This window comes from Mastacembelus armatus, chromosome 15 (assembly GCF_900324485.2).
Source record: "Mastacembelus armatus chromosome 15, fMasArm1.2, whole genome shotgun sequence".
In the NCBI taxonomy this organism is placed as follows: Eukaryota; Metazoa; Chordata; class Actinopteri; order Synbranchiformes; family Mastacembelidae; genus Mastacembelus; species Mastacembelus armatus.
Window position 1 is genome coordinate 18,794,500 of NC_046647.1, and position 17,985 is coordinate 18,812,484.

General features: G+C 40.3%; 2 protein-coding genes across 18 annotated transcripts in view; both read right to left on the reverse strand.

The window, feature by feature from the left end:
- LOC113132105 (calcium/calmodulin-dependent protein kinase type II subunit gamma-like) overlaps positions 1–1,594 on the reverse strand; it is a 56,569-nt gene extending 54,975 nt beyond the window's left edge. For all 14 annotated transcript variants that reach the window (XM_026309948.1, XM_033325565.1, XM_026309947.1 and 11 more), the window contains exons 1-2: positions 1,432–1,594; positions 306–400 (exon numbers count right to left, since the gene is read on the reverse strand). In XM_026309948.1, the coding sequence (XP_026165733.1) occupies positions 306–400; positions 1,432–1,496 (160 nt within the window). In that variant the 5' untranslated portion in view covers positions 1,497–1,594. The remainder of the gene's footprint in view (positions 1–305; positions 401–1,431) is intronic.
- Positions 1,595–7,191: 5,597 nt separating this feature from the next.
- Positions 7,192–17,913, reverse strand: LOC113131814 (arylsulfatase I). 4 transcript variants are annotated; one of them, XM_026309499.1, is made up of 8 exons: positions 17,780–17,913; positions 17,244–17,328; positions 15,252–15,347; positions 10,915–10,972; positions 10,272–10,503; positions 10,054–10,179; positions 9,472–9,804; positions 7,192–9,373 (listed from the first exon to the last, which is right to left on the reverse strand). In XM_026309499.1, the coding sequence occupies exons 5-8, from the start codon at positions 10,424–10,426 to the stop codon at positions 8,296–8,298; spliced, it is 1,692 nt and encodes a 563-aa protein (XP_026165284.1). In that variant the 5' UTR covers positions 10,427–10,503; positions 10,915–10,972; positions 15,252–15,347; positions 17,244–17,328; positions 17,780–17,913; the 3' UTR covers positions 7,192–8,295. The 4 variants fall into 4 exon arrangements, with proteins under 4 accessions (XP_026165284.1, XP_026165285.1, XP_026165282.1 ...); XM_026309500.1 differs by having other exon boundaries at positions 15,252–15,350; XM_026309497.1 differs by having other exon boundaries at positions 15,252–15,423.
- Positions 17,914–17,985: the final 72 nt, after the last annotated feature.

A 17,985-nucleotide genomic window follows, 5' to 3' on the forward strand; every position in this document is an offset into this window, starting at 1 on the left:
CAAAAATGGCTGTGGATATACGGCCAAAGCCCACTGGACCTCGCTGTACAACTTAAACTGCAGCAGCACAGCTCTGCCAAGTAGCCTCCAGCTTTTCAGGAATCTCTGCTGACAAGGATGGGACAGAGCGCCTGACTCGCTGCTCTTAAGGAAATAAACTAACAAGCCTGCAGCTGAAGTGACTTCACCGAGCAGCTACAGCAGCATGGACAGCAGCCTACTGTTGTCAGCTCTCAGTTTGTATAAATTCACCCTGCTGCTTGGCTGTAATGATGAGTTACACAAAGCACATCGGTTGCACTTACCTCTGGCTGAGAGCTTTTTCGTGTTAATAATTTTAGCAGCATACTCCTGGCCAGTGGACTTCTTCACACATCGGCGTACGACGGAGAAGGCACCCCTGGGACAGATAGCAGACCAGTAAAATCACTTCGGACATAAAAGAACTTTCCATCAATGCGTGAACTTGTCACACACTAAGGGCATGCATGAATCACATACACCTAAAGAGAGGGCAGGGGAAGTCACATGCATAATTAAACCGGTCTGATATTCTGTGCATGAGATGTGAAAAGGTCCTGGGTACTAGTGTGTGACAGGGAGAGGGAGAGCGCCTGTTTCATTGTGAAAGGACCCAGTCATTAGCTCACGGGGGGAAACGTGAGTAGAACCAAAGCGCAGAAAGGTGGAATTAACATTTAACTGTGTCTTCTCAGTCTGGCTGCATTTTTTTTAACAAACGCCTCCTTTAAACTCGGCTGTATTGGAAGGTGGAGCAGCTCTATTAGCCACAGGCAGAGCCTACATGTTATAAAGTGGCTTTGTAGCCAGGATGCACCCTGTCACCTGTGTGTCCTTTCATGTTTCAATCCTCGCTACATCAGTGGCGCACAGCCAAAATGTGCAACCGTCTTGTTTGCACCAACGGCTTGTCTCCGTTTTTTTTTTTTCACATTTTATTTATTTATTTGGCTTGACATGTGCAGTAGCTCTGCAGTCTGCTTCGAAATGCACAAAAACAAGAGGCGAATGACTGCACAGGAGCCCAGAGAGGCCACCAGGCAACGCGTAAACGCAAAGGACTTTTCGACGCGTGCTACCTGCGGATAAATGAACAAACAAGTTGGTCCTAGAGGCGGATGTTTCGCACCTTTTGCTTCAAACACCTTTAAATACACAACCCGGATTAAACACCAGCCTGCGGGGCGCTAACATCAACCTGCCTTCGGGAGCTTCTCCTGCCCTTCCCTGGTTCTTGACAGCCCCTCTACTGCCTTGTCAACAATGAAGTAAACGCGCACAATGGCAGCAGCAACACAGAACGCAGAAAAACGTGCAAACACACACCCTCCCTCTCTCTCTCACACACACACACACACACACACACAAGACACTGAAGCAACAAGGGCAGCGGTGGGGACGGTCGCTTACTTTCCGAGTTCCTCGTACAGCTGATATTCGTCTGTGAATCTGGTCGAGGTTACAACTGTAGCCATGTTGACTGGAGTGACGGGGAGAGGGGGGACCGCCGCGCAGGTTTCGGGAGGAGAACTCGTGCAGGCAGAAAGGGGGAAGAGAGGCTCGAGCTCGGAGAGGAGCAGGGAGTGGGAGGGGGGAGGAGAGAGGAGGGGAGCGGAGCTGTAGTAACAGAGATCCTCGATTGAGGCGATGTGTCACTCTGTGATGAAAATGAAAACAAGAGCACTGCTCTGCCACCAAAATGCTCGACAAACAAAAACTGGACCACTGTACGAATTCTGTTTGAAAATATAGATAAAAATCTAATGGCAAACTAGTGATAGAACAAGCTTAGATGAATTATGAGGCAGTCTCAGTTGATACAAGCCATACAATTTTAACATCAGAAAATCATAGGAAGGTTCAAAATTTAAAGCAGCATACACAACAAAATACATTTTACATAAGAATTCTATATGCATTAATATTAAAACTAAATAGCTAAATATCTTTAAAACAATTTAGCCAATAAGCTAATTTAAAAGGGTTTATGCAGCAACTCAAAATCCATAAACATTTGTTTAAAAGCTGGAAACATTACTTGGTAACTATTAAAAGTCCTACATGCAAAGTTTTACTTATTATGAATTATATAAAACATGTCATTATAAGAAAGCCACATACAGCGGCTGTACTACTAACAGAGCAAAGGCTACAAATTTCACTACTACTTAGCCAACAGTTGATAAAAAGTTTGACTCAAAACCACAACTCTCAACCTCATGTTGGCACTGGAGCCATGCTATGTTCAGAAGAACTGGGGGACAAGAGGCTGCAAATTAGCTGTAGCTAGACACCCATATAGTCTCCATCAGTTGCATTCCTTATCTCTAACCATTTGCATGTACATGTACACAGAAAACGTTTGTAAACGTGTTTACTATCTAAAGCTATTTAAGACCAAGTGTAATTTTTGTGACTACCACAATTTTTATTTCCTAATTTTTTATCATTTCTTTTATTTTGAAATTTTAATGGAACAGAGTAACTTTAGACTTTCATTAGGTGTAACATTCTTGAGAAACAGTATTGTAAAAAGTGATGCAGGAGACGCTGAATCCCAAATCTTAGTCCGCTGTATGGATAAGACTCCAGAACACAACTCATTGTAGCATTATATCACAAAACTGCCTTCCCTGGTAAATTCCCACATTTTTCAAGTTTCTAAAACATTTGACAAGCAAAGAACAGTATTTGGTAAATTATCTAATTCAGCTGTATTGTAAATTTTACTCAGTATGATTTAGAATTTCTTGAAAATAAAAAGGATGGACAAACACAAATCAAAACCCACCTAAAAAAAATTCAAAGTGTACATACATCATGAGAACATCATCTATTGTTCCATCGAGCCTGCGGTGCTGTTTTAATATTTTCTCAAACCAGAAATAAAAACAGAGTGAGAGCTCTTTCTACATTGATCTCACTGAAAGCAGTGGTGGAGGTGGGATGCAAGCCACGCGAGATCTTTTTTGGTGTACCAGGAGCTACAGATCCAGGTTCAGTTTCACCATCTCTACTGTCGATGTTCAGCTTTTGTGCCCAAAGGAAAAGCTGACACCAGAACGGTAGACAGAGCTGCATCTGTGGAGGACCAAGTCATGTAGTGCGATGTGATGCCGCAATATTTTAATATTGGCATAAAGCACTGATCTGCATGCCCACTACAGTAATGTTTTGTGTATTTCTTTTAACGTTTTCTCTTTAGTTTTGCAGTTTTGGATCTTCCAAAATAAGTCGATTAAGCTATTAGATGATTGAAAGAAAACTAATCCATAAGAAAATATTTTGATAATTGACAAATGTCAAGTATTTGCTGTTTTTAACTATTAAAATATGATTCGATCCTTTTTGTCAAATACAATAGTATGTCTCTATTGTATTGCATCAAATAATATGCAGGTGTGTAGGTTTGATATCAAAGTTTGGGGAAAGGGGTCACATAAAGCAAAGTAATGCTGGTGTCTTTTTAGGAAAAGATGTACTGTAAATTAAAATATTACTCAAAGATGACGTTTTCAGTACAGGCATTTTGTTTACAGCACAAACAATCATCACCAATAAACAATAAATAGCAAATTATAGATGCAATTTGAAATCACTGAACCACTTAGTTAACACAGAACCACTGGTTTGTCAAGAATGACCCAGGACCTTTCGCTGCCTGACTCTCATTTTGGTCCTGCCCCTGTTGCCCACATTAGGGAGAAATGACAGTACAGCACATAAAGGTCAATAAAAATAATAAGAAAAAAATCCTCAGAATATTATTCATTCCCTGAAAGATGTGCATGCACTAAAAATAAATGTAGAATGGATTTTATATGTTCAAGGTGTGCAAATGCAAACTTGCAGCTCTTGCCTCTGAACAGTGAGTCAGTATCTAAAGCAGTATTTAGAGAGCACTGCTGGCGATTAATGAGTGTTTGCAGTGAGCACAGGAGCAGTGTGACCACTTTCTACCATAATTACAGGGAACAGCTCTGATATGAAAGCCTAATTAGCGAGGGTGCAGAGGTACTGTCGTATTAATTGCTGAATTGGTGTGTTTCTCTGTGATGCGCCTGTCAGAAGAATCTTGGAAAGGCTGTGCTGCAGCAGGTTTAAGGGTGTGTGGTAACAGTGGAGTAGAGCATCCATAAAACAAGGCTGCATTTAAATTTGATTACAATCATTTTTTGACTGATTTCTTTTATTTTCAGAATCATAATTTTAAAAGTTTGATTGCTTTTAGTATTACTCCACTTTACTCCAAATAGACTTTAAGTAAGTGTTTTCAGTTATTTTGTGTACTAAAAAGAATGAATTGTCGCACACAGTAACATCTTGTGTGCATACAGTTGCATATGATTAGGCCCAAAGTCTTTTGGTACCTTGGGGACTCCATAATTTAAAACTGTGGAAATGAGCTGTTTTACATAATGTGACGTGGTTGAGGTTCAGTGCACAGGCAGGCAGAGGCAGTGAGGGGCTTTTATTAGAAAATAAGCTTATGAGCAAGCAGGGTCAAGAACAGCAACAGAAACAGGTTAGCAACAGGTACAAAAGTGGGAGTCTTTGGACTACAGATCTCCACAGAGTATGATACACTCAAACATGAGGAAACATGCCACAGTCTGGCAAATAACTGGGTAAAAAGGGTTGGTCTGTAAGTTGTTGAGGAGAGCTGATAAGGGAATGGAAACAGTTGTTTAGTGTGCAGAAAGGTACTGTATGGTGACTGGGAATTGGGTACAGGGGAGCAGGTGGAACTGGAAGTTACTGTAGGTGGTGGATGGAGGGAGAGTCCCAAGTGACAGGGTGGGCAAAGATTAACAGAGCTGAGACAGGAATCATGACATAATAAGTACTACAGTGTACTGAATACTGTAGCAAAAAATTTTGAACGCAGGTTTTTTTACGTGAAAGAGTGTTTTTTTTTTTACATTGTGGTGTTGCTACTTTCCATTTACGGTAAGTAAAATATATGAATACTCCCACCACTAATTACTCTATGTCTTGATTTTAATGTGCAGTCATGAAGGCATGTCAGTGTTGCCTAATGTAAAATGACAGAACAATAGTAAACCTCCTTGTAATTATGATACAGCAACAACAGTGTTGTGTAGTCATGGAGGCCAAAGGGGAATGCGTCATTCAGCAGGAATGTTTTCAGCTTGGCTCATAGCTGCTTTACGGAGCTTTGAAGAGCCTCTACTCCCTCATGGACCAATAACATCACATCACTTTAATGCTTCTGAAGTGTTTGTATTTGTTGCACAACACCCTAGGGGTCAAACTTTGCTATCTGCTGGTGAGCTGCACTTAGACAGCTTGTTGGATGTCATTCAGTGAATCTTTTTTCAGGTTTTAACCTTAACAGTTTCCTTGGGAACAGTTTGTCATGGAAAGCACATTAAAATGAATCTATTACCTTTTTTTGTCAATTACTAAATGGTCACATTGTGTAAGCATTTAATAGTACGCCAGGGTTACTTCAGTGCTCAGTGGGCTGGATTTTATGATGCCAAAGACTATTGTGAATATGTCCCAGCTGAGTTACTGATAGTTCTCTGTCTTTGTGAATCAGTGTCAAGAAAGGACTGCATTCAATTTCAGTGTGGAAAAAGGAGCCATATGTAGGATAGTCTCCATCACAGGAAAATAAAACTTTAGATTCAAAACAGTGTCATGAGTCTATTGTGTCTAACTTCAGGAATCTTAATATCTGAAGTTAGCCTCACCTTCAACTGATTATCCAACAGTGAATGTGACAGCTACCTCCCACATACTGGATAATTCTGTGTGTTCGTGTGTGTATGTTTGAGTGTGTGTGTTTTTGTGTGAAACCTCCTCCGTGATTTATATCATCTGACAGTGCCTTATTTCTGCAGGCCATCACAGTATACTGGGAATCAAATGTGTGGGCATCTAAAGATTGTCTTCACCAGTTTCTCACATGTTTGGGACTTTGAGGGTCTCTACGCAACATTCCTACTGTTAACCCAAAGCAGTCTCAACAAATCTCGGCCCTGGAGTCTAGTTTTGATGATATGAGGTTTTCTCTGTGTGAGCACAAATACAGGAGGAGAACAAAGTGTCTTGACCTCTGTGCAGATGGATATTTATTGAGAATAGAAAACCTGGAGTTGTTTGGTGTCAGGTACTTCCCATAAAAATGGGGTTCCCAAGGAAACCATTAAGGTTCCCATAAAAAGGGAAGCACTGGACATACTTTAAACTTTCCAACTTGAAACATAATCCTTTCACTAGTCGCAGTGTATTAGGTTTGCAGCAAGGCACTAAACAACACATTTTAATCTGATCTACAAACACTTTCAGCCACAATAGCCCCCCTGCAGCCCCTGGGGAGTTCTCTCTTCCCTCCTCCACTCTTTTTATTTAACTGTATACCAAAAAGCTCTGAGAAAAACACGGCTAATACTTCTAACTCAATCGTCCAAATGAGCTAGAACAAGTGAGTAGGATGAAAAGCAAAATGAGAAAAAAAGAAGGGGTGTGGAGTGGTGATTTGCAGAGAGAGTGAGCAAAGAACTGAGGGAAAAAGGCTGATGGAGAGAGAGTTGACCAGGAGGGGAAAAACAGTTGAATATTCATTATCAGTCCACGAGGAGATGTTTACAGCCCTGTTGCTACTGTGTATGGTATTGCTGCTGATAATAACACCAAAGAGGCCCTGTGACGGACTGGAGATCTGTCCAGGGTGTACCCCATCCTTTCACCCAAAAAGAGCTGGTTAGGAATAAGCAGGTATAGATGATGAATGAATGAATAACATACTTCTACAATTCAGATGCTGTATGATACATGCTATATTAGACTGAGCATCATTACATCTGATTCATATCATATCAAGAGCCGCACAACAGCAACCTCACCAAGGAAATACATCACACCAAATCAGAGAGCATGAGCCTGAATTATGGCTTCCAAGCCCTTCATATAAAGGATTACATTCGCCTTGGATAATTTTACACCTTATTATTTTGGTTGCCAGTGTTAACATTGCCAGTGTTCAGTACTACCACAGGAAACAATGTCTTTATATATATCTAGTGAGGTGGGAGTGATACAGGGGTATGCATTTTGCCTATCATCAGTACCAATTTATATAGTTCTTCCAAAGAAATGACACAAATCATTTATAAGAAATGAAATGAAATTACAGTCCTGAAAATTAAAGCTTTGATGCAACAGGTTTCCTCCATGTCTTTCACCAGAGATTAAGTGTAGTAACGACAAGCTGACAATGATTTTTGTACCTAAAGTTTTATTAGATGATTTGAATTAACTCCCCAGCACTTTGTAACAGAGTAGAGATAAGTGATATTTAAGGGTCCAGTTGGTTAGACATTGCTGCAGGGGATTGGACATTGCGTGGTGGTCATAGGGCATTTAAAGGCAGAGACTCATGCTACAGTATGAGCAGAAGTGAATCTGTTTAACCCAATAAGAACAAAAGAACAAGGTGACATTTGATTAAAAAAAATGCCATGGGTTTCTGAGTGTAACCTGTTAAACTGACCTTTTGGATGATTAGGACATTGAGAGATGAGTCTGTGCCTTTTTTCATTTTCCCATCTCTTCAGGCCTTGCATCCACACACTCTATATGTGTATTAACCAAATATTCATGAATGCAGGCACAGATGCACAATGACACACACACACACACACACACATGCCTATGCAGGCCAACAGGGACCAAAGTCACCCTGCTGCAGTTTGGCTGCAAGACAGTAAGTGAGTCAGCTTGCTGAGGCAGTCGACAGCACTGTCTGCTTTGTCTAGTCAGTTTATCTGCTGACCTTCACTGCTTGATTGCGGGTATATCTGGTCTGTCTGACCTGCTGGTCTGTATTTGAGTTTGTCTCCATCTCTCTTTCCATTTCCATTCATCCTGAGGACAGTATGCTTCAAATAAAGTCCTTGTCAGGTCATCGAACAGTAACTGAAACCCCCTACACTAACAAATATCTGATGTTGTAATTGTCTTTGTCCACTCATTCCTGAAAGGTGAGTGAGTGTGTGGGATTTGAACTATTCTCTCAAACACCAATTTCTCTTTTTTAAAGTCTACACACAACTTTGGTCAGTATTGTATATACAACCATGCATTCAAAACTGTATATGAAACTGACAACTACAAACTATCTCCACAACGTATGCTACTGTCCTACTGCTGCATTCAGCTGTGTTCAGATGACATGTTGTACAACCGAGTTCAATTGAAGCATGCTGAACACTTTTATTTAATTAATGCTGCTAGATGAGATGCTTAGAAAAACAGGTTGTTCCTCTGCAGGCGTGACCCCACCTTCCTGAAAAGGGCTTTTAATTTGCATAATTTACAGTGCTTAATCTTCATCATTCTTTCTTTCCTGCTGTCCTCCTCTACATTGTCCTCCTCCAGGCCCAGCCAGGGACTCCACACTCCTCCATGGAGCTCAGGGTCAGCCATAGGATCATCTGGTGGATTCCTTGCCATCACAGCTGTCTGGTTATATTCTGCCAGTCTAGTTAGCAGATGTTTCACTACTTCTGGATGGGTTTCTGCTAGGTCTGACCTCTCATAGGGATCAGATGTGACATTAAACAGCCAAACTGACTTCCTCAATTCAGTGCGCTGCTTCTCAAGTTTCTGCCACTGCTCTGAACCACCAGGAAGAGCCTGTGGTGGTATCCAGTCCCCATCACCCACATTTCCTGTCAGTAGCTTCAAGTCCCCAACCCTTATTGCAGCCCTTACGGCTGTGTCCCATATCCCAAAACCATTTAGTACCAATGCCTTCTCATATGGCTCCCCAGGCTTCCTGGAAACTGGGTCAATGTTGAAAAGGATTTCAGTCCGAGGACAGGGTAGGCCCTCACTGATAGTCAACCACACATCATGGCCATCAAGGCCTTGGTGGGACTGCAGGGCACCAGCCAGCCCCAGTAATGTGGGATACCAGTCAGAAACATGGATTAGTGCTTGGCTGACTACACCCTTCCTCTTCAGGAGGGGACTGTGTACAAAGCCCACAGCCCGGATGCCACCTTCCCAGTAGGTCCCTTTGCCACCTCTCAGTGGCCAGTTGCACCCTCCAGAAAGTGACTGACCACCATTATCAGATGAATAGATCATTACTGAGTTTTGATAGAGCCCACTAGTCTTCAGTTCTTGGACCACTTGTCCAACACCATCATCCAGGCAGCTTAGCATGGCTGCATAGTGGCGCCTGAGACGATTGCCCTGGGAATTATAGTGGTGAAGATAATGATTTGGTACCTGCAAAGGTGTATGGGCAGCCTGAAGGGACAGATAGAGGAACAGTGGTTTATGGGGGTCATGGGTCCTCAGGATCTGCTTCACTCTGGATGGACAAAGGAAACAATGGAAGGTTTGTAAATACTTTTGTGTTTGTCTCTGTCTGTTTGTATAAAAGTTTTTAACGCATACTTTGATGCTTACCTGTCTATGTAGAGCAGAGTGGAGTAGTTGCCAGTCATCTCCCATGCAGGTCTATCTCCTTCATGTAGGTCAAACCCACAAGCTTCAGCCCCATCACAGCTCTGATAGGAGAAGTGGTCTCCACTTCCAGTCAGTGTGCCTAGAAAGCTCTGAAAGCCACGTCCTGTGGGTAGGCAGCTCAGCCTGCAGAAGCCCAAATGCCATTTACCTACCATATGTGTAGCATATCCAGCTTCAACCAGATGCTCTGGGAGGGTGGGAATGTCCGGGGGCAGACAGAGGGGCTGACGAGGTCGGATGATTGAATGCTGCAGTCCAGTGTGGATTTGGTAGCTGGCAAGACAGGGAGAGTTTGAGATAAAAACTGAAGAAAAACATATTTATAATGGAACTTACACATCAAGTGATATGTTGTTGGGTGATGCTCTGATTTTAAAAATTAATTTTACTTTTGTTGCACCCACTCTGTTAACCTACAAAATTTCTTGCAGAAAACTGAAAACGTCAGTGTTATACTTAATGTACATTTGGTCAAGTATTCATAGTGATAATAAAAATTCAGCATCAAAGAACAAAACCTACTGATTAGATGAACTAAAAATATGTAGTAATGGCTGGTTTTGCCACCACAAGGGTGCTACAGTATTTTTCTGGGCCTGGTATGCATTAGGAGTTGTTGAAGTTCGTCTTAAGGATGGTACAAAAAGCCTATTGATGAAACACATAATTGCATTAAATCATGCAGGTGCAATAACTGAAAAATTATCTCATCAGAATATTGATTTAGAGAAATTACTCACCGCCCTGTCATGAGTTGGCTCCGAGAGGGTGAGCAGATGGGCTGGACATAATAATTTTCAAGTTTGACCCCTTCTCCTGCCAGCTGGTCCAAGACAGGAGTGTGGATGTCTGAACCGTGGTAGCCAATGTCTCCATAACCCTGGTCATCCACCATGATAAAGATAAGGTGAGGAGGTCTGGGTCCTTCCACCTCCTCTGCAGTAATACTTTCATTTGGAGACACTGCTTCACCTAGGCAGCCAAGACCAGACAGCAAGGTCAGCCCAATTCCCAGGACAAAGACTGAGCAGATTCCTCCCCTCATCTCCGGCAATGCTTTGTAGCCAATATCTAAGTCCAATTTTGTCTGGATTTTTGGTTCTGCTTATTCTGCAATTAAGTTGGATTGCTTCTGCAGAAAAATCAGCAGATCTGTGTGTCCAAAACTCTTATCCATGGAGTATGAGTTGTCATCTTTTTCTGGGGCTTATTCGAGGTTTTGTGAGATGGAGCTGAACTGGTGCCAGCTACTGTGGTGGGTGGAGAAAAACTGCTGCCTCTAAGATGAGCAAAAAGTTGGTAGATGTGTGTGTATATACTGTATGTGTGTGTGTCTGTGTAAAAGGGGGGAGGGGGAGGGGGGCACTTCTATGCTTGCAGTACCTTGCTAAATTCCTCTGTACTTTCAGGCGCGTCATGATTGCTGGGAAGCTCTGGGAAACTGAAAGACACATGCACACATGCAGACACGTCTTCAGAGACATTATAGACACACATTGTGTTCTTGAATACAAATCTGATGTTCTAGTAATTGTTCTAGTAATTATTGTAAGTACAAAAAAAGTACTTGTAGAAAATCAAAATTGGCTCAAAATGGTCACCTTTCAGTCATAAAAGAATCCTTTGTCTTTGCCAACATTATAGAACTGACAAGAAGGAACTATAAAGGATTTCAAATGAAATACTAGTAAATCATAATAATTTGATTAAATACTGAAAAAACAATGTGCTAAAAATTTTGGAAACTATGTTTGTTTGAATTTTTGCTGAAAAGGAGATGAGATATTCAATACTGACAGGCAGCTGTAGCTTCATATCTGTCTGTTGATAAGAAGCTACAGCTGTCAGCGAGTTTAGTTTAGCATGAAGAGAAACAGGCACAAAGTAACAAAATACTAAAGCAAAGACATTAATTACAGCAGAAATTTTGACATTAGGTGTAACTAATAAAAATGTTAATCACTGATGTTACAATCCATACTATGGCACTCCAGGTTTAACATATCTCTCAATCTGCCCAATTTAAAAAAAAAATACCAGTCACACAAATGTTTAGTGATTCAATAACTTTCATGACAACAAAACAAGCTTAGTAGCTTAGTATAAAATGGGAGAAATAACAGAAAAACAGAGTTCACATAAGATCAAGAGAGAGTCTCCCATCAGAGTAGATATACAGAGTGGTTCAGCTGCTGGTCCATTTCCCCAGCACCAATCAACTCAAAATTGGCCAATCCCCAGGCACAAATCATGCACACTGAACAGAAAAAGGGTGGAGAAAGAGACTTCTGTCACTCAAAAACACACAACACTGGCCCAGAGACATAACTGTTGTTGCATTGCAATAATTGCTGGATCACAATCAATCATTAGTGGTGAAACGTTTCTACCTAAAACCTAGTCCAGTTGCCATGACTCAGCTTCTAGATAACTTCACCTAGACAACTGAGAATTTTAACAGATAAATTAAATGCCTGTTGTAAGACTGTCTATAATATCATTTAGAAATGTTAAAGAAACCTTTACACTTGGAGAAAACCCATTCAGACACAGGGATAACATATAAACTCCATACACAAAGGCCCTGGTTGGGCAGGGCCTCACAATTCTCTTGCAGTGCGATGGCATTGCTAACATTGCATCACCATACAGCTTGTTAGACTATAAATCCCTAATGAAAATAAAATAATACCTGTCATCTTTCTTTTGTTGCTTGATACTGCTCAATTAATACAGTCACCCATTGACAATTACAGTCTGTGCTGGAGCACTGAAACCAATCAGACTACAGAGGAACATCCGGTGCTGTGAGGAGAATGTGTATCGACCGCAGGGCTCTTAGCCTTCAACTCAGTACCATCTCCTTCCCATAATGTTGAGAGAAAATCAATGCCTCAAATACAAGTCCGTTTCCTATGCTGTAGAAACATGTTGCCTCACCCAGTGGGAAATTTCACAGGCTTTTTGCCCTACACTGAGAATGAGGCATATCCTTAAGTGATTCAGATCTATGGCAGGGCTGGGAAAGATGACAGTGAGGTGAGAATGAAACTAACAGCATGGTGTGTGTGATAAATTGGAGTGGATTAGATGTAAGAACTGATGGTAAATGGGAACGTGTGAGAGATAATATATACCGGTAACATAAAAACAAGTAAAACAATAAGGATCAAGTAGAGAAAAAGAGGAATCGTAGAGAGACAGAAAGCAGTGATGTGTTCGATGAGTGTACAACATAAACAAAGTGGCATTAAAAGAGCAGTCACTTTGGCTTACTGTGCACGCATGTTTAGGTCTCTGGGTGTAGCCATCAGTTTGCCTCAGGGAAATACAGGGTGACATGAACTCCGTTTTACCGCCAAGAGGGGAAAGGAGAGCGAGGGGGCTATAAAAATGGGAAGTGACAAATGTCTTCTTGTGGACTAGATAGGATTGTGTTTTTTTCTCTGTCTGTATATTTTAGATGTTAAACAAGGACCAGATAGATGCTGTGCATTGGAATTTTCACAAATGTTAAATTCAAGAAAACATTTTGCAATGCACCAAAAGTTAAACTGGTCAGAGTATCAAAGTAACGCAAACGATTAAACTTATAGCTCAGGGTGTATTGTACAGTGTGTGTGTGTTTTGGAAAAGGCAGTGGTGCAGAGTAGAAAAAAGTAGCAGTGGGTGTGATTTATTCATGACGACGAATAAGTGACTCATTCGATCTGGAGCCACTCGGTTAAACTCGGTTGGTGTGTATATGTGTGTTTGTGTGTCACACCCCCTTCTGAAAATGACTTTCATTTTGAAGCCCATCGTTCAACATAAATATAAAGAGCCCTATGTCTAGATTTAAAAGTCCCATCTGAGATTTTATGGTATTTCAGTGTCCACCATGTGGATAAATACTGGACTAACATACACAAAGTGTCCAGAAACATATGACTCTGAATGAACAGTTACATTGCTCACTTTTGTTGCATGTGTGAATAGTTCATGCTAGTACATGAGGACTGTACTTGTATAGTCATAGAAGGAGAAGGACCATTACTTTGTGTTAGCATAAACTGCACTATGCTCTATGAACAGTGCAACTATACAAACATGCTAGACAAATAAGAAGAGTGATGATAATGGAAATCTTGGCAGTTTGTGTATTGACTTTAAACACTGCTTTTGGACAGACAGTTAATTAATGGTAAACTCCAGAAAACTGAAAAAAATTGACCTTTGAAGATGCAACCTATTGCTAGAGAACCTGTTTGCTTGACACAGAGCTACAAGACAGGGCTCCTTATATGAACTCATAATAGGAATGTGGCCAGTCCAGCATCAAAATCAGGTTTTACATGCTGACATTGCTCTTTCACAACAGCTAAATCTATGCCCACAATTATATAAATGACTGCTACGCAATTACATAAATCACTACTATGTAACACATAGCTCAATATCAGCCAGATAAATACTGGACTAACATACACAAAGTGTACAGAAACATATGACTCTGAATGAACAGTTATGTTGCTCACTTTTGTTGCATGTGTGAATAGTTCAGATAGCAAAAGCTGTTAATTAAACAAGATGCTGTTGAAAAGCCAGCGATCACTCAAGTTACCACTGATATCTGTAACAAATCTATACCATAGATGTAGAGATAGTTCAGTAAGAGTCAAGAGTCAACCTAATGGGGGCACTAAAAGAAGTGTCAGGTGATCACCAGCATCAGTAAGCCTCATCTACTGCAGACCACGAGTGTCTGTTCAAATTTCAACTCAGTCTCTTCACTCTTTACTAATGACATTTATGATGTATTTAGTAGAAATATTTTTTTTAGCAAAAAACAAAGCTGTTGTCCACAAAGTTAAAATTAAAAACAGGCAGTCATTCAAATCACATTTAGATTGACACTGACAGAGACCCTGGCTCTGTCCTGAAATACTTGAGGATCACCTTCCAGTTGGCAGAAACTCAATCTACTCCCTATTCTCCTCACCTTACTCAGTGATGGATTGACAAGATGAGACTGAAGGAGTGGTGGACCCCTCAGACTCACCACATCAAACAAACCATCCACACGTAGTATGCTGGTGGCCTTATGTCAAACCCGCAAACTTTAAGTAAACTTTTTCCTTTGTGTCCTCTGCATCTTTGCAGTACCTCATTGGCCGAGTCTTTCCTATGAGACATTTCCCCCGAGGAGAGTGAGTGCTGACTTCGACTCATCAAAAATGAAAGGGATCACACAAGCTCACTTTGTGTGTATGTGCATGTGTGCGTGTGTGTGTGCGTGCGTGTGTGTGTGAAATGTGGATGTGCAGTCAGTGAATAGTGCCACCATGAGGATTAAAGGAATAATGCATGCATATAGCTAGCAAAAATGATGGAGGAAAGCTCCCAGATTCTCAAAAATATGCCATAGAGGTGGAAAACCATGCAGATTCTCTTTCATTCCTAATTAAATTTTTATTTATTTGTACTATTTTCTGATTTCTTTTAGATGGGATTTTTTGTTGTTTATTTAGCATTCCTGATTCGTTTATTGTTGATTTCATTGTGAAGACAGATTGTATGCACTGGGTAAATATTTACAGCACAGGCACTAAAAAAAAGTCTGGTTGTGTCAGTGAGTGAGCAGTTAGAGCTTGATTAGTGATACCTGTTGTATAACATACTTTTAGACAGATGGTCTGCACCATTATTTGGTTAGTGTGTGTGTATTTGTGTTGACTCACTGGTGACAGCACATGGAGGTTATGAGGGGACACCTGGCACAATGTTGTCTCTGTGTCATGAAGTAGGCAGCACAGCACTCATTTCTCTAAGGACTCCTGCTGTCATGGGAGAGATGCAGCACAATCTGTCACAAACTGGGGTCAGGAGTTCAGCATATGTTTGGAAAACGGGCTGGAGGCACAGAATGAAAAAGTCAGTCAGTGTGAAGGAAAGTTCAAGTAGTTATAATCAGAGCAGTAACTATCATATCACACAATAAAGGGAAAGACAGACTGGTGATGGCATCAAAGTGTTAGAAAGACTCAAAACTAATGAAAGACTTGCCACACAACATAAAAATCAGCTCTGGACTGTCTTAAAAGCCAGCCCAGCATATTTAAACATTTTATACAAGTTGAAGAATGAACTATACAATATAAAGAACTGAATTCACAGGTGTAATGGTGGCCTGAAATGATTGTATAGTGAGTCAAACTTCAATAAATATAATACACAAATGATAAAAATAGATCAAATACACATAGTGTGATTATTAAAATAGAATTCCATGAATTTCACATGGATCACAATGCAGGTGGCTCTGTTACAAATTATTTGTTCAACTGAAAATCCAAGGCAGACCTTAAAGTACTTTAAATGAAACTAGATAAGGACACAATCATGTAAAATTATTACACAGATCTCTCCTTCCCCACAGTGCTATAAATGATGCTGTCAGATGGAATAACAGCTGTGTGAACAATGCAGTAAGGACTGTTTTTATAAAGAGGGAGTGAATTGAACGACCCAGTCAACACAATCCTGCATCTAGAGGATTCATTCACAAAACTGCAATCTAAATCTAAACAAAAATCTTTTTAAACAATATGATTAATCCTCTGAAGAACTCTTAAAAATTAAGGACCTTAGAAAAAAGCTAGTTTAAAAATGCCAAATACCAGAATTATTTCTCCTTACCAGGAAAAAAAGCAACCTTTTTAACTTGACATTTTCAAAATGTGAAACTCTCCAGGGTAATATAAAATGTGTTTACCAAGAGTACAATATGATGTGTGTATGATGTCTATAATCTATACACTGCTCATTCTGTGCACTGCTTATTGTAAAAGCTCTGTTTACATCATGTTTATTAGTATGGCAGTCTCATTTTCACCTCATCCCAGCCAGGGGCAAGACTGGCAGTGGCAGGCTGGCAGTGTCAGCAATGCTGGCACAGTTAAAGGGCACTGGGTCTGTGCCTGCTGCTTCTCAACAAATCTGTCTGTCAAAGAGTTCTTGGGAAGGCATGCTGCACAACAGTGAAGTCATTAAATAAAAAAAATGAGAGCAAGGAAGAACAGAGAAAATATCTCTAAGGCTCGTCACAGGGAAAATGGATGAAAAAGAGGAGCATATATGACACACCATGAAACAGTGAAAGAGAAAACCTTGAAAGTAGAGATAGGCAGACACAAACTAATTAACAGGGGGAACCTGAGAGGGATGAAGCTTTCACCTCACTTAACAGTTCCCCCATGTCTGCAGGAACAAACACTCAGCTACTTCCATTTCCTGAGTTAAAACAACTATTGACAAGTCTTTGCTTTTTCACACCACTAAATTTATTTTATAGAATAGAAAGCACAAGATCAAAAGCATATGAATGAAACATATGGAGCAACAGGGAAGTAAAAATTTTAGCCATGCTGCTGCTTAGAATATGGATTATGACCTTTTTACTTTGCTTGAAAGACAGCCAGCTTCTATAGTAGCAAGAGTGACTTAGCAGACCTCTTTCTTGTTGTGGGCATGCATGCAAAAGCACAGCTCTCTGCAATGCAGTGTCTTTGTTTAACTTGACAGGGAAACAATGACAACAAACCACTCACTGTATTGGTGCAGCAGAATGAAATTATAGAATATCAAAAGTTTCTCTTTTCTATTTTTAGATTTCTCACTCATCTGCTGGAAGTGCTTGTGTGAAGGGTGTTTGGAAACATACGATTACTCACAAAGTCAGGGGTCTTTCAAGTCTCACTCAGCAACACTGAGGCAGCATTAGGGGTTTGGTTTTGGCTCTCAGAGAGATGTGAGAATCTGAAAACAGTAGTATGAAAATGAAAATGTTAAACATTAGATCACAGTAAGTTTTTAGCTGTTATGATAACCCTAGTGACAGGCAGGTTAGCTGAGGTACACTCTGAAAACTGCTTGAAATGTATCAAAAATGAAACATTAAACAAACAAACAAAAAAACATCAAACAACATAAGAAAATCAGTCAAATTTAAGGTTATTTTCAAACAAGCAAAATAGAAATTGCATCTAAATAGCGTAATAAATAATAGGAAATAAGACAAATATGAAATGAAATCACTGACAGGATTTGAACATATTTGATTTTATAAAATGTGGATTTAAAATTGAAAAATAGGTTTTAAATTATTAAAAATAATATCTGAATGTCTGGAAAATGGCTGGTTTCATTCTTTTCTGTCAGTGGATTGACTTTACAAAAGAAAAGCTCCAGAAGGCCAAAAAGAACCTACTTTTAACCACTAGGTGGAGTCATTGGCACAAATGATCCATAACTACATGTTTCTTCACATATCTAATACTTTACTTTGCCATATAAATACAGATCTGATATAAACTGGATCAGTTGCACCTGTGTGGTTGAGCGCTTGCTTTAACTGTGGTGTTTTGTTAGATCTGGTATCGTCTCCAGGAAGAGTGGGTGACATTTTTGTGATTG

What these genes read in the sequence shown, in the direction of transcription:
- LOC113131814 (XM_026309496.1), bottom strand. Translation starts at nt 10,576, where the DNA reads ATGAGGGGAGGAATCTGCTCAGTCTTTGTCCTGGGAATTGGGCTGACC. An exon ending in AGCCAACTCATGACAGGGCG is followed by an intron (nt 9,805 to 10,271) that starts GTGAGTAATTTC and finishes CTGTCTTGCCAG; the next exon opens with CTACCAAATCCACACTGGAC. An exon ending in ACTCTGCTCTACATAGACAG is followed by an intron (nt 9,374 to 9,471) that starts GTAAGCATCAAA and finishes TTGTCCATCCAG; the next exon opens with AGTGAAGCAGATCCTGAGGA.